Genomic DNA, 21,151 nt, shown 5'->3' on the forward strand with positions numbered 1-21,151 from the left:
TGCTTGTAAGTTACTAGGTAGGGGGAAACCCAGTCAGGCAAGGTGTCTGGAGATTTTAATAACCATTCACTAGATAGCCTGCCAGAGCTTATTCAAAAGGGGCAGGGGAAGCTGGGGGTAATCGGGCCTGGGATTTAAACTTGGCTGCTTCTTAAGAGCCATGTTGTTGGACCAGCATCTTCCATTGTCAGCCCCATTACTATCATGAAGATGGAGGAAGTGATGTCCACTCCACTGAGCTCCATGAGGTGAAATGGCATGGCTTGTATAGACCTGGCATGTTTCTGATGCACAGCAGGCATGGGAAGGATGGCAGTTTTCTCTCATTGCCCAAAGCAGGTAGAGAAATGGTGGGTTACATATGAAGAATGTGGAAACCAAAGCTCCACTTCTCTAAGACTTCAGCTATACCATAGCTTCTATGTAACCATTACATAGTTTCTAAGGATGGATCAAGAATGACCAGTACTGTCCAGATTCACTAAAAAATGGAAATGAGAAAGGAGCCACTGATAGGACAGGTTGGGGGATCTGATCCTCTGGCCAGCTTCTCTGTTACTTCCTGAGACAATATTTTCAACTCTGAGACAGCTTCATGAGGTTGTTCCTGGACACAAACAGATGGGTAGTCTCCTCTTGTTTCTGTGAAATTATCCACACCACAGACACCCAGAACCTAGCTGGACCCAGAACCCATGAGCCTCGGTCACTTGTCCTACTGACAGAAGCTAAGGAGTGGTATGAATTTTACCGAGACCAGCCTGTCCTGATGGAGGGAGGATGCTAACGTCTCATGTGAGTGTAGTTGTGTCTAAGCACATACAGAAATATTCACTCTTTTCTTTGTTGATTTCAGATTGTTCTCCTAAAATACACCTGGAAATTAGTCTTGGATACTATAATCACTTGCCTTAATGAACACAAAGGGCCAAGGCAGCCCTTTCCTGAAATCTTAACTCAAGTGCACAAAAACATACTGAGGCTTCCCCATCCTTCTCTGACACTGCCATGTTTTACATCACCCTGACATGGGATAATAGTTGACACAGTGAGGAGACCAAGGAATTTTTGCAGAGTGGACAACTGTTGACATGGCTTCCTGTTCAGCAACAGGACCTTACCCTCCTTTCTTCCAGCGCTTTTGTGTTTGCTGAGACCACCACTCAGGCTGCCCCTTTCTCGCTCCAGCAGTGGGGGTACTCATAGGCTGTGCTGGGAAACCAGACCCTGAATGCAAAGCTTCTATGGAATATCATACAGCCCCTCTGAAGCTACCAGAAGTGGCAAACTGAAGACGCCAGCTGCATGCCCTGGCTAACCACACCAGTGAAACATTATACTATACGTCCTGAGATCTAACTGGTCATCTTTCTCTTAGATTAATGAAGAGTCTTCAAGGCATTTCTTTTCTTCTTAGACAGAGTACTGTTTCTGTCATTGGTACCCAGTGAATTCTGACTAATCTTCTGTTGGGTCCTGATGTCATCCTGATGAAGAACTGGGACACAGTCAACAGGACACATAGCTGTCAAAAGCAGGTTACTCACCAGGCTTCTGGTACCACCCAAAGGGATAGGTGTGGACTTCAGTGTTCTCAGAGCTACAATCCAAAATGCGCCAGGTTGCTCTGTTCTCCTCGCTGCATGCTTGAATCCCCATGCTGTTCAGAGTCAGGCAGGTCACTTCTCCTCCTGGTGGAGAACCCAAGAGTCCATGAAGGTGAGGCAGTAAGAAATATGAGCTGAGCGGGAGGGATTCTCCAAGCCATTGCTCAACAGATGCATGAACTTTGGTTCTGTATTCCAGGTAGGGGCTTGGCCATCCCTACAAATCTAGGTCCTCTATTTATAAGTGATAGCTTATGAGTCTAGGAAAGGAAATGGCTGCTATTAGCAGAATACCTGCCAATCACGCATAGAAGAGGTGAGCTAGCTCTGTGGGTACCATTTCACTGGGCCTAGGGAGGAAGGAAATGTGTGTTTCTTTTTACAGATGGGGATGCTAAGTCCTGGTGAGATTATAAGTGTACTGTCCAGTATCATATCACCAGTAAGTATCTAAGTGTTCATACAGATCATGTGATGGATCTAAAGACCAGCCAACCATGCTGCCTGGACAGAGCTCTGAAAGTAGAGCAGAAGACATATACGTATGGAAACAAGGAGGGGGACAACTGCTGAGATCAGATAGACCTGTGTGTGTATGAGGTGAGAAGATCATGGACCAGGGTGGCTGCATTGCTAATTTCATATTGATGAGCCACTTGCTTCTTCCAGCCCATTTCCTTACTGCACACAAGGTTCGCTCATCATCCTTATCCTGTGGAGATGCTGAGTACCATATAGGGTCATAAATTGTGTGCTTCTAGACTGAGGTGTATGCCAGAGAGTAGGGGATACCTTCTTTGTTACCCTTACCTTGCAGCTGGGAAACATTTAGAAAACCAAAGCCAGTACAGCATGGGTCCCTGTCACAGAGCCGCTCACACTCAAAGAACCTGGAGTCAGAAGAGAGAAGACATGTCTGAAGCTTCCCATGGGCACCCAGGTCCTACTGTGTGGAATGAATGGAATCACTGGAACTTAGGAGGTCAGATTTCTTTGTAAGCACATAAGATGTGGGTGCTTTGGCTAACACTGGCATTCCAGCTTTCTAAAGACAAAAATATCACTCTTTTCTTGGGAGCATTATCTTCAGGTCCTCCATTAATTTACTCACTTATTCAAGCCTTCTACATGACCGTCCTTGTTTGTTCACCTAGTGCATCTGTAAGACCCCACCTGCAGCTTCAAGGTAGGAGGGTTCCAGCACCTTCCCTGCCTTGACCCTATGTCTTCATCTGACCAGTCATTCCTGACTCCCAAGAGCTTGCTTAACCTCTTGGTCCTTTCTGGAATGAGGATCCTGTCTCATCTGCGCTGTTTCCAGAATCCACATCACATCCCAGTGTTGAACCTTTTATCTGCTTGGTGGCTTTCCCAGTGCAGGCTAAAACTCTGCCCGAAAGCTTATAAGTCATCTTCTTGGCTTTCTCTGCCCTAGATCCCTGCCCAGCTACTCACCTGCTTACTTACTGCTCCCTTTTGCTTTTTAAAGCCCACTGTTAAGCTCCAGCCTAGATTATATGTTTTCCTAAACTGAGAGCAAGCTCTGCCCTACCAGTTCCTGTCCCAGTACCAGGATCAGCATGGTGATGTCCAACAAAGTGATATTGGTTTCTAGCCCTTTTCCTGGCATCATGGACATCTAGCGTCTATTTCCTTCCTTAGTAAGATGACATTTAGCTGGTTCTCAAGACAAAGAGATGTAACAAGAATAAATTAATAAAAAAATAAATTAAAAAAAAAAAAAAAAAAAAAAAAAAAAAAGACAAAGCAGCTTGTGTCATCTTTTGAGCTCCATTCTCAGGAATAGCTCTTCATTGCCAGCAACATGATGCAATCCTATAACTCACCAGCACTTCACAGATTAGCAGCTCATGTATCAGTGACTACTGAAATACAAAAGGTTCACTGCGGCTTTTCCTTAAAATTCTGATTTTTTGAGTCTCATCCCAGGACCTCAAATTCAGGACGTCTGAGGCAAGTCCAGGAATGTTGTTAGTCAAAAGCATATTTGGGGATTCTGAGGAGTGAGGTCCATAGAGTGTGCTAGAGGAGCCTCATCTTCAATTGTGACAACTAGCAAAAATGCCAGGGAAGAAATAACAGCATAGGCTGTGGTGGCAATTTGTAAGCATCGCTATAAGTTAAGCTTCAGTTAAAAATTCTGCTTTCTCTGCATACTCTGAACACAGCACTGAAAGAATGCAAAGAACATGTTTATGACCATCTTGATCACTTTTATTAACTGACAAGACTGCCCAGGACACCTAGCTGCCTCAGAAGGCTGCAGGCTCAGCATGGAATGTAGTATTTAATGCCATTTGCCTCCATCAAGGGTTTCTGTTCTGGTTTCTCCTATACCTTTAGCTTTGGGCTGCATTATTGTTATGCTTCTGCCTTTAAAGGCTGAGACACCACCTTTCTGTGGAAGCCAAAGAGTTCTTATTAAGCATAGAGGTAGGACTTGGCCACCTACCCATTGGAAATGGGTTTTCCAGACATGGGTGTTTTGTCTCTGATGGAAATCCTTGTGAGCTTTTGGAATGGCAGGCGTGTATAAAAGTTCTTCACTCGATCATTCAGTACAACTGCCCAGAAAGAAAAGAAATATAATTTATTATACTTTTCCAAATATGAGGATAATGAGTAGAGGAACCCAAATTGAGCTTCCAGGAAGATGGCAGATTAAATTCGTACATTTGCTCTCCAAATCTCACTAGAGTAAGACTCTGGAGATTCTGTTTGTTGGTTGGTTTTTGAGGTAGGGTCTTGTTCAGCCTTAAGCAAGCCTTGAATTCAATATGTAGCCAAGGATGTTTTTGATCTGATCCTCCTGCCTCCACCTCCCAAGTTCTAGGATTACATATGTGAACCACTATTAGTTGTTTGGAATGGAACTCAGGGCTTCACACAGGGAACTCTTTTAAAGGTCTGAGCCCATGGGGAAATGAGAATCAGAGAGAGATGGAACATAGGATCTCAGGTTCTAGGAAGCCTGTGGAGGAATGAACCTTGACTCCAGGGACTAGGAAGGCAGCTTCTGCTCCCCTGTGAGAAGCAACAAGGACTGTGTTTGCCTCTGGACTCAGAGGGTTTGAGGGTCTGAGTATCTCCAGGGAAAAGTGTAGATTAAGAGCCCTTTCCACAAGGGCAAATACAGAAGATTTATTTCTGGAAGGGCCAGAATAGATGGTCCCTTAGGGTTCCTGGATACACAACCCCACAGTGAATTTGAGAGCATGATCTAGGCTTCCTAGAGACTCAGTACTCCCCTACCTTGCTAGTGTGTGTATACACAGGCCAGGCACTGTGAGATTCCTCTGACAAAAGGCCTAGGAGCACTGACATAAGAAGTCCCACCAGGAGTGACTGGACCAAATTATACTAAAGAGAAAGCCACAGTCAAGAAGCTCCCACAAAACAGTTAGACATGCTCCACAGCCTTGTAGCTGCTGATGTTTAAGGGGAAACTGAGGGCCTCCAGGCATGAGAAGGGCCATGGCAAAAAAGATGGATGAAGAAATTATTGGAAGAATGGTGAAAAAAATGACATCACCATCATGATGACAAAATGACTTAATCAATACCCTTGAACAGAAAGAACAACTGCTGTGGTATAAAAGCCACTGTTTCTGAGATGTCTGTGCCACGCAATTGCATGAAATCCTGATGCAAGTCCTTAAGTGGTGACTCTGCCTGATGTAAGACCCCAGAGCAGAGCATATCACTCTACAGTGTCAGACTGATGCCCTTTTCAATCACTTCTCATTTAAGGACCATGGACAATCTTCTTTTATCTTTCTGTCTGTCTGTCTATCTATCTATCTATCTATCTATCTTCTATCAGCTATATTTATAAGTATATATTATACTTATTAGTATATATAAATAATATATATTAAATATATGCATATATTAGTTTTGAGGTCATTATATACCATTTTTTACACCAATAGAATTATACCATTTTTCTTTTCCTTTCCTCCTTCCAATCCCTTCCATATATCCCTCCTTACACTCTTTAAAATATTCATGGTCTCTTTTTCTTAAATTGTTGGGGGTCTCTCTATCTATCTATCTACCTATCTATCTATCTATCTATCTCTCCCCCTGCATGTGTGTGTGTGCACGCACACGCATGTGCACATATAAGAAGAATATTATTTTAAATAGAAAAATGCATCTCACCCAGATTATGAAGACCACAATGCTTACCTTGCCTCCGGAAGAGTGCCAATGGCTGGTGGGGCAGAATCTGACTGCAGTTCTTGGCACTAGATTCCATGAAATTGTCACAGACCTGGGCTTCTGGGTAGAGGAAGCAGGTGAAATACAAAGGTGAGCTCTCCATTATGTCTGCAAGTTGACAGAAAACAGGTTCCTGGGCACACCCTAAAAGCAAGAAGGCAGTGGGTGTTTAATCATGAAAGGCCTTGCATGGGTAGAACTGTCTGGGAACTCTTTCAGAGCAGAAGCCCACTGCATCAGGTTACTTTCTATTGCTGTGATAATCACCATAGCCACAAGCTGCCTGGGGAGGGGAGGCTCTATTTCATCTTACAGCTTACTGTGTATCAGGAAGGGAAGAAACTCAAGGCAGGAGTTTGCAGCTGGGAGCTGATGCAGAGGCCATGGAGAAATGCTGCTTACTGGCTTACTCTCCATGCCTTCCTTATTCAGACTGCTTTCTTATGCAACCCCGGACAACCAGCCCAGGGATAGCACACCCCACAGTGGGATGAGTTCTTCCATATCCATCATTAATTCAGAAAATCCCTCATAGGCTTGACTACCTGCATATTTTCTTCCCATATGTCCCTAGCTTGTGTCAAGTTGATAAAATACTAGTACACCCATGATAGTCAAGGAGGCCTAAACAAAACACTTGGGATCTATGATATGGGGAAACAGGTAATACTGTTGCCTGAGTATAGGCGGAGCCAAGTGGGATGAGAGGTCAGACAAACTCAGCAATACAGGAGACAACAGGATGAAAGCCCAGTGTCTTTATCTATGGCTTCTCAGAGGCACGAATAGTCAGCATACCAGACACCAGGGATTTATATAGACGCACACTGTTCCCTACCTATGTCAGTCTTGCCAAAGATACCCGTGAGCTCCTTTAAGGAAAAGGCATGGCTGATTCTGGTTTGGTTCTTATCCACAAAGTCAAATGTATGTCCTAGAATATGATGCATATTCAACATTGGATGGATGGATGGATGGATGGATGGATGGATGGATGGATGGAAGATAAGTTCTGGTTGCTGAGCAGGAACTACCTTCAACATGAGCTTCCTGAAAGCTGTGGTCAATCTTCATCTCTATGCTATGAATGTAGTGACCCCTAAATCATCCAGTGAATTTGAACTTGTGTCTACATCTCAGGTGTTGTTGGAACAGGGTCTGAAGGAAGCTGCAGGGTGAGGATACTCACGAGAAAGGCACCACAGGTTTGCCTGCTCTGCTGAAAACAGGTGTGTGAAGAGCCAGTACTTCTGGCTGGGCAATGAATGGCTTGCATTGACAATGACCTGGGTCGTGTCCACAGGGGAGAAAAATTCTGTTGCCATACCTGAAAAAGAAAGAGAGGGTCAGCTTTACCTTGATCTTTACAGCAAGCATGGAACAGGGAGAAGTAGACTTGGGGACAGAAAAAGAGATTGAGACAAAAGCATTTGTAGATCACCCGAGGCCCGAGCAGGCCTGGAAATGCAGGGTGTCCATCTGGTCAGGCAAAGGGGTTCAGAACGTCTTAGAGCATCTTTAAAAAAAATCATACAACTGTAAATGCAAATTGTTGGTTTAGAAGAAACATGAGCCCCCTGGCCCACCTTTCCACCCAAGGCAGGGCTTTCCCCTGAGATTTCAGCCCATGCCTGCATGGCTTCAGGTAGCATAGCTTTGCCAACCACAGCAGCCACATCACCAGAGTCTTCTGTCTGAAACTTTCAGCCTGACACACTTGTGTTTGCTAAGTCAGGATAGAACCCAGGTTCTGAGACTAGTGCATGGTGAGCAGGTTGTTGTACTGTAGGGAGGGCTGCCAAAGCAAGCTGGGCTTCCTTTTGCTCTCTTGAACCCTTCTGATGCCTTCTGTGTTATTACACAGTGGAAGACCCTCACCAGATGCAGACTTTCAGTTCTGGATTTGCCAGCCTTCACAGGTAGGAGCCAAATACACTGTATTCATTATAAATTAGCGAGTCTGGAATGTTGTTACAGCAGCACTGAGTGGGCTAAGACTCTCCTCTCTGCCCTCAGACTTCCCCTCCATCCCTCTCTGCCTCTCTCTTCCTTCCATTCTTGCTGGTTCTTTTGATGTTTTTGTTTTTGTTTTTCTAGATAAATGTGTGTGTGTGTGTGTGTGTGTGTGTGTGTGTGTGTGTGTGTGTGTGTGTGTGTGTAGCCTTGGCTGTCCTGGACTCACTTTGTAGACCAGGCTGGCCTCGAACACACAGAGATCCGCCTGTCTCTGCCTCCTGAGTGCTGGGACTAAAGGCGTGCACCACCATGCCCAGCCCCCTCTTTCTGCTTCTTAATGCCCTCTACAGTGAAAGCAACTCTAGGTTCTGAAAGTGAAGTGTTCTCACTCTTTCCCTATGTACTACACTAATTTATGTCCCAATTAACTCCTGCCCTTCCTGTCGCGACTCCTTACAGACTGCTCGTTTTGACACAGTTGACATTTCTAACACAGAGTAACAGTTTTTGAGACCCTACAGGGTTGATCTGAGTGGAGTCTTGGGTATGCTCAGTTAAGTTATGCACTTTATGCATGCAATTTCTCCTGCTGTAGCTATTGTGTTTGATCCTGTTTCTGCAGCAGTGGGAATTGGCAAGAAAGCCACCTTACATTCTGTTCTGACTGCCCACTTCAGGAACCTCTGTTTGTGAGTGGATAGGTAAGCTAGAGGATAAATGGATGCTTTGTGAGGTTTCGAGGCTTCAGAATAGAGTAACAATAAGAGGCCCATCCATTGATTAGACCTTGGATGCTACCATCTCTCCGTAGCCAGGATTTAACTGTATGAACTCATCAGAATTAATACCTGCTTCTCCTGGAGATTCTGGCCTCATTGCAATGCCCCTTCCACATCCCATAGACTCAGGCCGGGACCCCATGTCAGAATCTAGGGAGAAGAAAATAAGATAATTGGTAATGTTGGGGGCACATAGCAAGCCTCATGTCCCACAATTGGGAACTAGACACCAGGCAGGGATATATCCAGCCACCTAGATGAGCAGGCTTGGTCCTGCAACAAACACTGGTCAATCTCTCAGGGTTAGAACCAGTCTGCCTGTGACACTGTAACTGTTAACATGTACCCTTTAAAAATGCTCTATGTTGGAGGTCAAAACATTCTTGAAGGGTATGAAGGAGGTTCACCAGAAACCCTTGAAAACTGAGGCTCAGTGAGGGGAAAGTTATTGCAACACCCTTGAAGGGCAGTAAGGTAGGATTAAAAATTGGAGAGAAACCTGTTCTTTAGGATCCCAAGTATGGGATCAAATGGTCTAGTAAGAGAACAGGTGATGTTAATTCACTAGAAGAGCAACCACCTCGTGCAGGAGCTTAATTGCTACCAGATGAAAAAGATCCTGTGAACAGACTCTGGGAGGAGATATATAAATGAGCCCAGAACTGGAGGTGGGGCAGATTTGGGACTTGGGATAGATTTGGCTGTTCATCGCTGCCTTTCACGATGCTCCTAGAGAAATCCACTCGAGGGAAGGCTTCAGAGCTCCGGCTCCTGCTGAAGCTCTGGAGTCTGGTTACCCCGGGCTCCAGTGGAAGAAATGCTGCAGCTCCTGACAAGAGAATCGTTGCTTGGGACTGATATCCTTAAGGTTTTGTTGTTGTGTCAATTAATCCTCATTTCCTACTGTTTTTGGTTAATTGGGTTATAATTGACGTAGGCTCGGTCAATAAGTTGTTAATAAAATATTTTGGTTAAGAAAATTGTGACTACAAAAAATGTTAACTCTGTTCCACCAATCTCCTATTCCATTCACCAATCACCAATTCCATCAGCTGAAGCTCCAGGATGAGAGGTACACTGGGCCGAGTCAGCGGGGCAAAAGCTTCCTGAGGTTTGAATAGTCCACTCTGGTACCAAAGTGAACTCCATATCCTCAGAGCCATGCATCCCCTGCCTTCATCTTTTTTGGGCTTTCCACATGTCATTCTTTTAAACTATGTGACTTCTCTGTCGGAGTGGGGGCCCTTCTGCTCCATGGAAAATATGCCTGTGGACCATAGATCTGCATTTTCCTCCCATGGGGAGCATCCTTTTATGGATACAAATTGGGGCCAAACTTGGGAAGCCAATGATATTCTGTCACTCCTTCTACTCCACCTTGGAGCTTACCTTTCCAGAGGTAAACCTGACGGAAGCTGGTGAAGCTGTCTTGAGTTCCCTCCGAGACTGCCAGCCCTGCAGAAGATCACCATGTGACGAGCCTGTTTGTTCTTGTTCTTCCTGGTCACCTGCCTTTACAAGTGCACCACAATCCCCTAACATCTTCCTGGCTTGAGAACTCTGCTCTCTATGCAGGATCTCTCAAAGCCTCACAGAGTACCATTCCAACACTTGGGTACAAAACCAGAGCTGGTCAGACTTCAGAGATCCAGCTCCAGGAACCAAATAGAATAGTGTGTGTGGGTGCAGGGAGGGGGGTCACAAACCTATGACATAGGGAGATGACCAAAGTAATTACAAAGTGGCTTTTAAAACTCATAACAGAATTTTAGTCCCATTGTGGGTATTTCCTGACATCCAGCTCCACTGAGATTCTGATCTACTTATGAATCTGGGCCCAGCAGGATATGGGTAAGGTCATGTGCCGCTAAGGCTGATGTCCTGAGTTTAATCCCCAGACCTCAGATGGTAGGAGAGAACTGACTGAGTTGTTTCCTCTGACTTCACATGCATATGATGCCATGTGTGCTTATACAATTCACACACACCCCAAACAGATAAGCCAATAAATGTAAAGACTAAATGGGGCTGGCAACTGAATGATGACAACACTACAGCAGCTTCTGTATCCGTCACATTTGATATATATTTGATCATTGCCAGCTTTTCTTATATGATTTATTGCTAATGTTATTAACAATTCTTTATTTTTTTATTGGCATCTGGGAGCAGTGGTTCATGCTTGAAATCCCAGCACTCAGGGAGGCAGAGGCAGGCCTGTGTGAGTTTGAGGGTATTCTGGTCTATAAAGTGAGTCTAGGACAGCTAAGGTTACACAGAGAAGCCCTGTCTCGAAAAACAAAAAAAGTTACATATTCATTATATGTAATGACAAACTTTATAAAGACATTTTAATGACATTTATCATGTACTTTCACTATGATAATGTCTCATATCCTCACCTTTCCCCCATTCCTCATCTCTCCCCACTACAGCTAGTCTTCTTTCTTTTCTGGCAATTTCTCCTTCCCTGGTGCCACACTGGATAAAGCTAGATTTCTCATACCCTTCTGGTGGTAAGCATTCCTTGTTTTCCTCTGTTCAATCTCAGACTCAAAGTCTAAGCAGAAACCCAACACTCTCACTCAGCCTGTACCCCTGGTAGTTTGAGGGGAAAACTTCCTGTGTACACCTGTTGTGGACTCAGAGTGTATAAAACCATCTCTTGGTGGTCTGTGGGGTTGGTGGTAGGTGTATTTGATGTGGACACCATGAGTCATCCTTAGATAGGTAAGTAATCTTACATAGAACTTAGCTAGTTTTTAGAAACTGGGAATCCCACAATCTTCTGAGTCTAAGAAGGTGGCAGACCGCAGGCTTGTTGTGCTTTAGTGATGCCCAAGCCTAATACCTCAGCTAGCTGAGAAGCACTTGGCCTTGGTAATGGGAACTTTGCAACCTTTGCACCCAGCACCTGGCCGGCTGTTTGCCATGTGCCTGGTAAGTTGTGCTGTGTGGTAGAGAATGCATTCCAAGGCCATGGTTGCATCCTGTGAGGAGCACCACTGACTCATGGCTGGCCACACCACCCCTTTCTCAACCCACTGCTCCTCTCTCCAGTAGCCCTTTAACATCTCTCTTTTGCCATCTTCAAACTGGAATTTGCTGTGAGCTGGCATCCAAACCAAGTCCAGAAGAGAAGCTTTGCAGTGCCATCTGAGGAATGGAATTCCCAAGTATTAGAGATGCCAAAGAATTTGCTGCTATAACCACAGATGACTTGAAAGCATTTTCTGCTTTCAGGAAATCATACGTGGTACCACAGTAGTAGAAAGTGGCCCGAGGGAGCATGTCGGGAAGTTTGCATGTGAACTTGGGGTTTAAAACAAGGAGTTGAGCCTTGGCTATGGCATTAAATAGAACACACCAAGCTCTGACCTGCATTACCTGGGTCAAGTTTGCCTCAGCGGGTAGTCCAAAGGAACATGGAAACAAGGATTAGCAGATTTGGTGTGCTTCCTATTTGAAAGCCGTGGGTTCTATTGAGCTGTAGTTTCCTACAACTAGGACCCTACCCACATTAGCTTTCCAAATCAGATATAAGCCCGTCTTACCCAAGCCCAGGACTCTGCTGGACTCAACTCTGACATCAGCAGCTAGCTGAAAAACCAAAGAAATCCACCCTACTGAGGGTTGCCTCATGTAGGTGAATGACCGGATAGCTGGAACTTGGAAAGCAATGCCTTTTTTTGCTACCCATTCAGCACAATGGCACTTTATTCAATAACATAAAGTGTTCACACTTTACAGAGGTGACCCTGAGGCTCAGTGTGGCTAAGTGATTGAATAAGTTTGCAGAACTAAGGGGAGAATGTGGGGCTCAACTAAGGGCACTTGGAATGCAAAGGATCAATGGCAGCACCCTGCCTCTGTGTGTCTGTTGCTATGCTTCTTTTAACCCTCAAGGAGCCACCATCATAATTCTCTTTCATAACTGGAAAGATTGAGGCCTGGCTAGGCCCAGCACTGAAGCATTCACAAGAGGGTTTGGTCCATGTGTCTGCCAACTCTACAATTCAACTAGCCTCTGTGTAATTGTTAAATGAGAAGAAAGGGGCTAACCTTAAGTCAACATTGATGGAGAGGTAGTTTGTTGTTTTTGTTTCTTTTTCATCTACAGTTCTTTCTCCTGTCTTTAAGTCCTTTAGTTGCCCTCTCTAGTTGTTTGTCTTCCCGGAATCTTCACTATTCTTTCCCCTGTCAGCATCTGCTGTTAGGTGATGCTGTCTGTTGTTATCCTACATACAAATCTGAGTCACTATGTTCTTTCCATAGTGTTAACTTTATTTAAACATTTGAAGTCAGTATATAAGTACCATGTTTACTGTGAGAGAGAGAGAAAGAAGAGCTTTCTTACTGACTGGGGTGTTTGCCTTCTGATCAATCTATGTATGAGACAATCTTTGGTGTATAACACCAGGGGCACATCTCAGGCTTTAATGACATTGCTGATGAAGAAGTGTCTTCTCAAACTGTACAGAACACATACACTCACTCACAAACACACTTCACATAATACATATACACACTCACACACATCCCCACACACATACATTCATACACCCACATACTCACACACACACACACACAGCCCATATATATACACACAGACTACATACTCAAAGACATATACCTCACAAAATACATACACACACACTCACATAGACACATAATACATACACACACTCCACATACATACATATATACATACACACCACACACACAGATACACACATACATACATACACACACTCAAACACATCCTCACATACATACATAAACACACAAATACCCCACATACATACATACATAATACTCCCCACACACACACCCCACACAACACACACAGCACACACACATATGCACACACATCACATATCACACACACCACATACCACACACACACCATACATGCATTTGCACAAACACCTCATATACACACACATACCCATCACATGTAACACACACCCCACATACATACATAATACAGCACACCCACACCCACACACCACACATATGCACAGCACACACACACACCACCACCACATACCACATACATGCACTGCACATCACATACCACACACCATTTACCACAATCACACCTGGAGAGATTGCTCAGTTGGTGAGCAATTGTGAGGACCCGTGTTCATGCCTTAAGAACCATTTAATAATCCAGGCAAACACTTGTAATTTCAGTGATGGTGAGATGTAAGGTAGAGAACGAAAGATCCCTGGAAACTTTACTGCCCAGCTATCCTCACATCCCTGGCTCCTTGGGCATACACAGCAGGCACATGTTCAGGCAGTTCGCTGACTTACTGCTGCCAATTTATCACGTGTCTTTCTTGAAATGCCTGTTTTCACCCTGGGCGCCTCTCGGAGTAATGAAGACCATCTGTGAGGCAGCCATCCCATAAATAAGCTGTTTTATTCTGTTTACTCCAGAAGAAGCTACTTAGGCTCCCTGGAATCCTGCCAGATTCTGCAGACTTCTGTTATTTCCAGGCTTTGGTTGGCTGTACCATCCAGATAGCCTATGTGTTTTCTACACTGGATTTTAAGCTCCATGTCATAAATCCAAGAATAAGTAAGACATATATAATTCTTCAAAAGACAATGTACATACTGAGTATTGGTCTGGGTATCAACATCAGTATGAAAAAATGGCATAATATTACCAGAGTTCTCCCTACATACCTGACAACACTAGAGTGGCTAAGACACCCAGAGCCTCTGTAGGGAGTGGCCTAACTCCCATGTGCCTGTTTCCCTTCACCTGTAAGATGGGCTTGATCAGAAGAGCAGTGCAGTCCTTGAACTACAGGGGACATACAGGTCTCTGCCTTGGTCTTATCTGACCTAACAGTCTATGAGGTACTTTGTTTCCATGACAACTGATATTGCTATCCTCTCTTCCAACCTGGCAGCAATAGGTTTAAAGCTTATTGGAACTGCTTCCCAGAACACAGATTCCTGGGCCTCTTGGGCATGTAGACCTGAGACTTTGCGTGTCTAACCCATCCTGGCTAATACTGGCTCCACTGTGCCCAATCCCTTGCAAGCAGCATTGACCTGGCCGATGCCACCTTAGGACTGAAAAGGAAGCCTGTCCTCTCTACCGAGCCTGCTACAAGGGGTAGGTAAGCAAGATGGCAGAAAGGAGGCCCGGCTGGCACAGGGAGGCCTCGGAAACTCAGTAGCTGTGTCTGTGGACTGAGGGTCAGGACTGTTATCTCTAACATTGATTTATCTTTTGGAAAAGTCAAAGAGCATCAGCAAAATTGGAGACAGGGGACACCTCAGTGTCAGCAGTTCTTCTGCTCATGTCTGTCATCGCCTCTACCAGGCCTATCCCTGCACCCCTGGGATTAGACGGGGTGGTGCATTGTCATACTGAGGGTCTTAACTTCATGGGAGAAGGGCCAGGGCACCTCACTGTAGTCCTCCACCCTTACTTATCCACAGGTATTTTACATGAGACTCTGCAATCCCACCCACTAATGGAACAGGATTTCCTATCCTTTGGCTTCTGGCTTCTCCACGTGGCTTATTTCTGCACCAGAGTGAGGCAGAGGTGAGTGTTTAGACTTTCAGAGCCCTTGCACTTCTTTCTTATTCTGCTCTGCTTCTGCCACCTTCAGGAAAAGAGCACACCCACACCTACCCCCAGGAAGAGGGAAGCAGCCAGAGCAGGCCCAGCCCCAGCTGGCCCAGGGATGGCCAGCCAGAAGCCAGACATGGTAGATTCCTAAGGGACCTTGGCCCCAGCTAGCCTGCAGCGTGAGAGCTAAATCAACTGAACGTTTTGCTGGCATATCTATCACTGAACCCAGCTGTTAATTTTCTGTGCATTATCACAGGTGTCATTTCCTTCTGCACTATAAATGGAACCTACATAGTCCGGAGGATGCAGTCAGTGTGAGGAGAATATACTTGTGTGCTGGGAGTTTTGAAGATGAAGAGGGGTACAAGGTCTAAGGGTGTAGAACTGCCCCTAAGAAGTTAACAATGGCCTCACTGGTGGGGAGAGGAACTTAGAAGTGTGATGAAATGTAGAGGCTTACCCAGGAACTCTTGGCCTCCCAGACTCAAGGCCATCTGGCGGCTCCCCGGGTCATACACCACCCCAGCACATGTAGCATTGGCCTGAGTATCAGAGGTGTCCCTCCAGTCATTGATGTGGCACAGCAAAATGTCAGGAGAGCTGAGAAGTCCACAGATGGTGGGTCCTGTCGACGAGAAGAGGCCAGTGTAAAGGAAAGCAGCAGGGCCCTGCACAGCCATCCTTTGCTCTGAGAGCCTGGACTCTGCCTGAGGATGGGACAGTGACACTAGGGTACCAAAGCCTACCTGTTGTCAAATCACTTTCCAAAGATGGCCTTAGAGATCCTTCTATGGCACTCACCTACTACTACACAGGGAGACTTGTAGAAATGCTCAGTTGCTGGCACCAGTTGTGGACTTGGTCATGTTGTCATATGAGGGTTGAGGCCTTTTTTGGGACTCCATGTTCACAAGAAGCACACAGAAGAATCTGGTGTTTAGAGGCATGTTCAAGAGCCACTTGACCTCATTAGAAACCCTCATTTCACAGAGTGGGAGACTGAGACACCACAAAAGGAGGAGTGTCTGAGCAATAATAAGAGAGTGGTGGCAGCAGAAGCCCCATTGAGGAGCAGATTGAACTGGTTGTACAACCCCAAGGCAGTCTGGGTACAATAAGAACGTGGGAGCTCAAAGGAAGTCTGAGCACTATGATTTAGAGGAGTGAAAAGGTAAGCAAGAGAGCAAGGGGGAGAGAAAAAAGAAAGAGGAAGGGAGGAAGGGAGGGAGAAATAGTATCAGACATAGTTCACGAACTTGACCCTGACCCTCAGGTCAAAATTATTCAGCTTCTTCCACTGGCACTGCCTGTTCCTGTGATAAGGACCGTTACTTGCTGATCACACCCTCCAGCTTCAGTGACACTTACATGACCCTCAGGTCATGTCAGTTCTTTAAAATCTGTCTTCCCAGTGGCCTCCACTATAATGCAGGCTTGGAGCCTCATGAGCTGTCACTAACTACTCCCTACTAAAACACAGCCATCCATTGGGAGCTGGAGGTAGGTAGCCAGAGGAGGCTGGTGGGATCTGGCAGCTTTTGTGAGGGGTAGCAAGAAGGGAGGAGGGAAAGAAGGGATTTAAAAGAAAGCTAAAGGATTTCCCAGGAGGTGATAGAGGATGTAGCAGGATTCTGTCCCCAGATCTCAGCAGGTCCAGCCAAAGCCCCCTAAGTTAAAACTCTTAACCACCCATTGTACCAGATGAGTCTGGAAGGACAGCCAGATGTTCTTAGGCATGTCATAAGGGTCCAAATTCTGGCATTGCATGTGAGAATAGGGGCGGGTAAGATGCTAATTCACAGATTCCTACTTAGACTTGGAGGGAACAGCAAGCAGGCTGCCAACCACAGTGTGGTGGAAAAACGGGCTTGGAAGGCTCACTGGCCCATGGAACAAAATGAGCCTTTATATATGATCCTAGGGAAAATGAACTCAGTGTTTCCACATGGAAGGATCACATGGTCTGGTGAGTAACACAGCATCTGGAGAAATGGTGGCACCCACAGAAGAGACATTTAGTTCAATGAGACATCCTGGCTCTGAAAGCAGACTTTCTAAACATGGGTATGCAGAAAGACATGTGTTGATGCACACGTGAGGGACAGGACAGTTAATGATTTGCCCATATAAACACTAACAGGAACCCATGTTGGATAATCATAGGGCTGAAACCAGAAGGATGGTTAGAAACCAAGTTGTTCTAACCATCTTTTCAACAAAGCAGGCTCATTCTGGCACTGAGGATATAGTTTCATTGGTAGAGCACTTGCTTTACGTACATAAAGCCTAGGCTCAATTCCAAGTACCATATAGGCCTGGCGTGATTGATGGAGCATGGCTACAATAATAGCACTGAAGAGGTGGAAAGATGAAGGTCACAAGTTCAAAGTCATCCTTGGGTACATAATAAAGTCTAATTTGGGATAAGCAAGGCACTATTTCAAGAAAAACAACAATAAAACCCAACTAGTTTCTTTCTTACCACTGCTGACCACAGTGAGCTCAGCTGGGAATCTTCCAATGGTTGTTCCCTTGAGCTGTCAGCAGCACGAGGGACTGTCAAGGCTCCCTGGGTGTCTTTCCCTCCCTCATTTGGTTACCTTTAGAAGCTCTAGGTCAGACTGTGAGGTCCCTTCTAACATGAGCTCTGGTGCCCCAATTTGATCACTTCTCCTTGGTGGGGAGGTCTAGAAAGCACACAAAAGAAAGGGTAGGCTACCCAGATGATTCCAGATTGGCTGTGGTTATATGGTGGGGGAGGAGGTCCCCTTCTGTCATGGTCTAGGGCTTGGGAATAGGCCAGAAGAGGGAGGGAGGGTGGGAACAGGAAGATACAAGCAAAGGGCTAACAATTGAGATGTAATCGAAATAAATTATAATAAATTAAAACTAAAGGAGAATGAGAAGGAGGAGGAGGAAGAGGAGGAGAAGAAGGAGAAGAAGAAGAAGAAGAAGAAGAAGAAGAAGAAGAAGAAGAAGAAGAAGAAGAAGAAGAAGAAGAAGAAGAAGAAAGAAAGAAGAAAGAAGAAGTGGCAGCAGCAGCCCTAGACTCTTTCTCCCTGCCTATTGACTCTTTCTTTCTTTCAGATATTCACTGGGATCTGACCCATCACCTTCTGTCTTCCCATCCCAGCAATGCCCACTCTAGCATTGGCCTGGTTTTCTCACCTCTGTTTCCCCACAGAGCCTGGACCAGTCTCTGCTTTCCCAGAAGGCCACTGAATCCCTGTGACCTTACCGTGCTTCACACTACCACTCCAAAGTCTCCTTCTAGCCATGAGGCCACACTCCTGAGTGTCTGAGTTTACTTCTGTAAGCTGAAGAGCTACCCACTGCTGAGGTACCTCTGAGAATAAGTGAGGGGCAGAGATAGCATAGGCTAGTTATCACTATAGTCATCAGGAGCCGAGCTAAGGCAGTTCGACCAAACATGACAGTGCCAGGATTCTCAGCTAACAGTAAGATATTGGGAAAGATACACTTTGTGTCAAATACCACCTGTCCCATTCAGAAGCTATATGACACTGAGCAAATAATTTCAATTCCCGGAGCCCATTTTCTTGTCTGTTCTTGTTTGTAAAATTGAAGACAGCTGTAAAGAATAAAGCAGTGTAATGACGGGCAGTACTAGGACAATCTATGGCGTGAGAAAGAGGCAAGGGTTTGTCCCTGATTTGTGTGTGAATATCACCTTCAACTTGGGCATGGTGGCATCAATCTTGTACATTCCAGTGCCAGGCTCGGTGGTTTCTGAGTCTCCAAATGCCCCAATCCCTGGTTAGGCCCAGCCCTCCTGTTGGCCATACCTCCATTGACCTGCATGAGGATGAAGCCATCACAACAGGAATCACTGTCACAGGTAAGCAAACAGAAGAGGTGTGCATCTGTCAGACTGGCTCCTGAGGCTGACAACACCACAGAGCTGTACAACCCAGAGAGTGCGTTTTGAAAACCTGTTGGTTCGAAGCTCTTCTGGCCAACCGCAGTGGATTCATAGCCTAAGGAAAGGTAGAAGAAAGACTGAAATGAACTCAAAATGCTGTGGAGTTGAGCAGAGCTCTCTGATCTCAATCATGTCTTCTGAGCTCACTCCATGAATACTGGGGATAATGCAGGGGCCAAGATATGATTCTCTCTGGAAATGAACCCTGTGTATTTGAATGTGTGTGGAGAGGATGTGACTGCCAGACAGGGACCTTAAAGCCACTCACCTGGACCACGCTCATCACACCGGCAAGTACCTAAGATGAACACCTAGGAAACTGCATGTGCTGTTCTTTTGACTATTGCCACATGACAGGGATGCCACATCTTCATAGACTCTGCACCCTACACCATCTCATCTCATGTTTATTGCTTCATGTACGTAATGTAGATAAGGCTGAACATGTGGCAGTCAAGGAAACTGAGATGCCGTCATTCAGAAGTTGCAACGGATGCTTTCTCTCCCCCATCTTGTTACATTGAATATCAGCTGAGGAACTTAGAATAGACAAGCATCTGTAGAGCTGAGTGGTCCAGCCTCTAGCTTTTGGCCTGTCTTAGCGTCTGCCTTCTAAAGTCACTGCCACTGTGACTTAGCCACTACCAGCACCTGCCTTTCTAGCCACTTCTTACACTGTCCACAATAGCTACTTCTTAGGAGCTCGTCTCACCCTTTTCTACCACTAGGCCAGCAGACTCAATAGGGTCACATTGTCTAGCCATCGGGTTAAAAGTGGCTTGCTCTGGGGGTTTCCCTGTTGGTAATTCTAGTTCCTCTTAGAGCACTAAATCTATGATCAAGACATGTGTGCGTGCGTGCGTGCGTGCGTGCGTGCGTGCGTGCGTGCGTGCGTGTGTGTGTGTGTGTGTGTGTGTATGTAGCCTTATTCTTGCATTCATGTTATTCTGGGAAGAGGACTTTGGCCTGTGATATGAACTGGCTTCCTCTAACCCTCTCTCTGTATTCACATTATTTGAGAAAATGTCCATGCAGCAGCTACTAGATATGTGCATCAGTAGTCATAAGCCAAATGTCACTATCTGAACAATGCTTTCATTGGGTCCAAGCTATATATACTGCCACAGCCATTTGAATGCACAGTAATACTGTGCCACTGCTGACTGTCATTTTCATTGCATAAGTTTTCTGGCTGCAGTTCTACTGGACAGTGCTTCCTTGTACCAAGGCCACAGTCAAGGCTGACTTGGATGTCCTTCACATAGGACAAGTGCCACAGAGCACCCTGAAATCACCTTGTGGTAGGCTCCTTCCTCTCTTCCAAGTATCACTTGTAATGTCATCTATTATGGGGCTCATGTTCACTTTTGCCCCATCTGTCATCTTCATTTTAACATGAGCACATCACACCCTGAAAAATGCTTTCCTCACTGAATTCACTCTTCTGATACTCAGTGTTCTGTTCAGTGCTCTAGCCACCAGGCCACTAAAGCCCTTACCATCCTGTGATGCCTAGTGAGGAGTTAAGGACATGTCAAGGCTGTGATCCTACATGGCTGTCTTGTTCTCAACACTAGGAAAGGTCACAGTGATCATATTTGGAGGAACTTTCACCTGGCTGTAGTGGGTAGCTGGATGCTTCCCTTTCCAGATCTCATCTTTTGCGTGGAGGCTGGGATAACCCATCACACAGGAGCTTCTCAACAGTGGTCTCCTATGTAGCACAGGTTCTAGAACCATAGACCACAGCTGGACAAAAGCAGCTGGTGCTAGACATCATACCAATCTGGGAGTCTCTACCACCCCCTTTTGGTCCCATCACTTAAGTAGCTTAGGGTGAGGGGTGGCACTGGACATGAGTGCCCTTAGTGGGCAAGGACTGTTTAGAAACAGTGTGACTTTCCGCAATGTATTATTACTATATTAGAGAAAGGACTGAGCTGAAAGTAGAGGTGAGAATTAGTCTGATCAGCGATGGAAGGAACGCGGAAGGCTGAGTCCAGCCACCTCTCACTGC

At 45.5% G+C, this 21,151-nt stretch overlaps 1 protein-coding gene across 2 annotated transcripts in view; it reads right to left on the reverse strand.

Moving 5' to 3' along the window:
* The window catches only part of Tg (thyroglobulin), a 175,191-nt gene that overhangs the window by 104,862 nt on the left and 49,178 nt on the right, over positions 1–21,151 (reverse strand). For both annotated transcript variants that reach the window (XM_051159577.1, XM_051159576.1), the window contains exons 26-34: positions 18,998–19,189; positions 15,652–15,816; positions 9,977–10,042; positions 8,657–8,737; positions 7,042–7,179; positions 5,820–5,996; positions 4,081–4,192; positions 2,418–2,497; positions 1,548–1,691 (exon numbers count right to left, since the gene is read on the reverse strand). In XM_051159577.1, coding sequence (XP_051015534.1) covers positions 1,548–1,691; positions 2,418–2,497; positions 4,081–4,192; positions 5,820–5,996; positions 7,042–7,179; positions 8,657–8,737; positions 9,977–10,042; positions 15,652–15,816; positions 18,998–19,189 — 1,155 coding nt within the window. The remainder of the gene's footprint in view (positions 1–1,547; positions 1,692–2,417; positions 2,498–4,080; positions 4,193–5,819; positions 5,997–7,041; positions 7,180–8,656; positions 8,738–9,976; positions 10,043–15,651; positions 15,817–18,997; positions 19,190–21,151) is intronic.

This window comes from Acomys russatus, chromosome 17 (genome assembly GCF_903995435.1).
Source record: "Acomys russatus chromosome 17, mAcoRus1.1, whole genome shotgun sequence".
Lineage (NCBI taxonomy): Eukaryota > Metazoa > Chordata > Mammalia > Rodentia > Muridae > Acomys > Acomys russatus.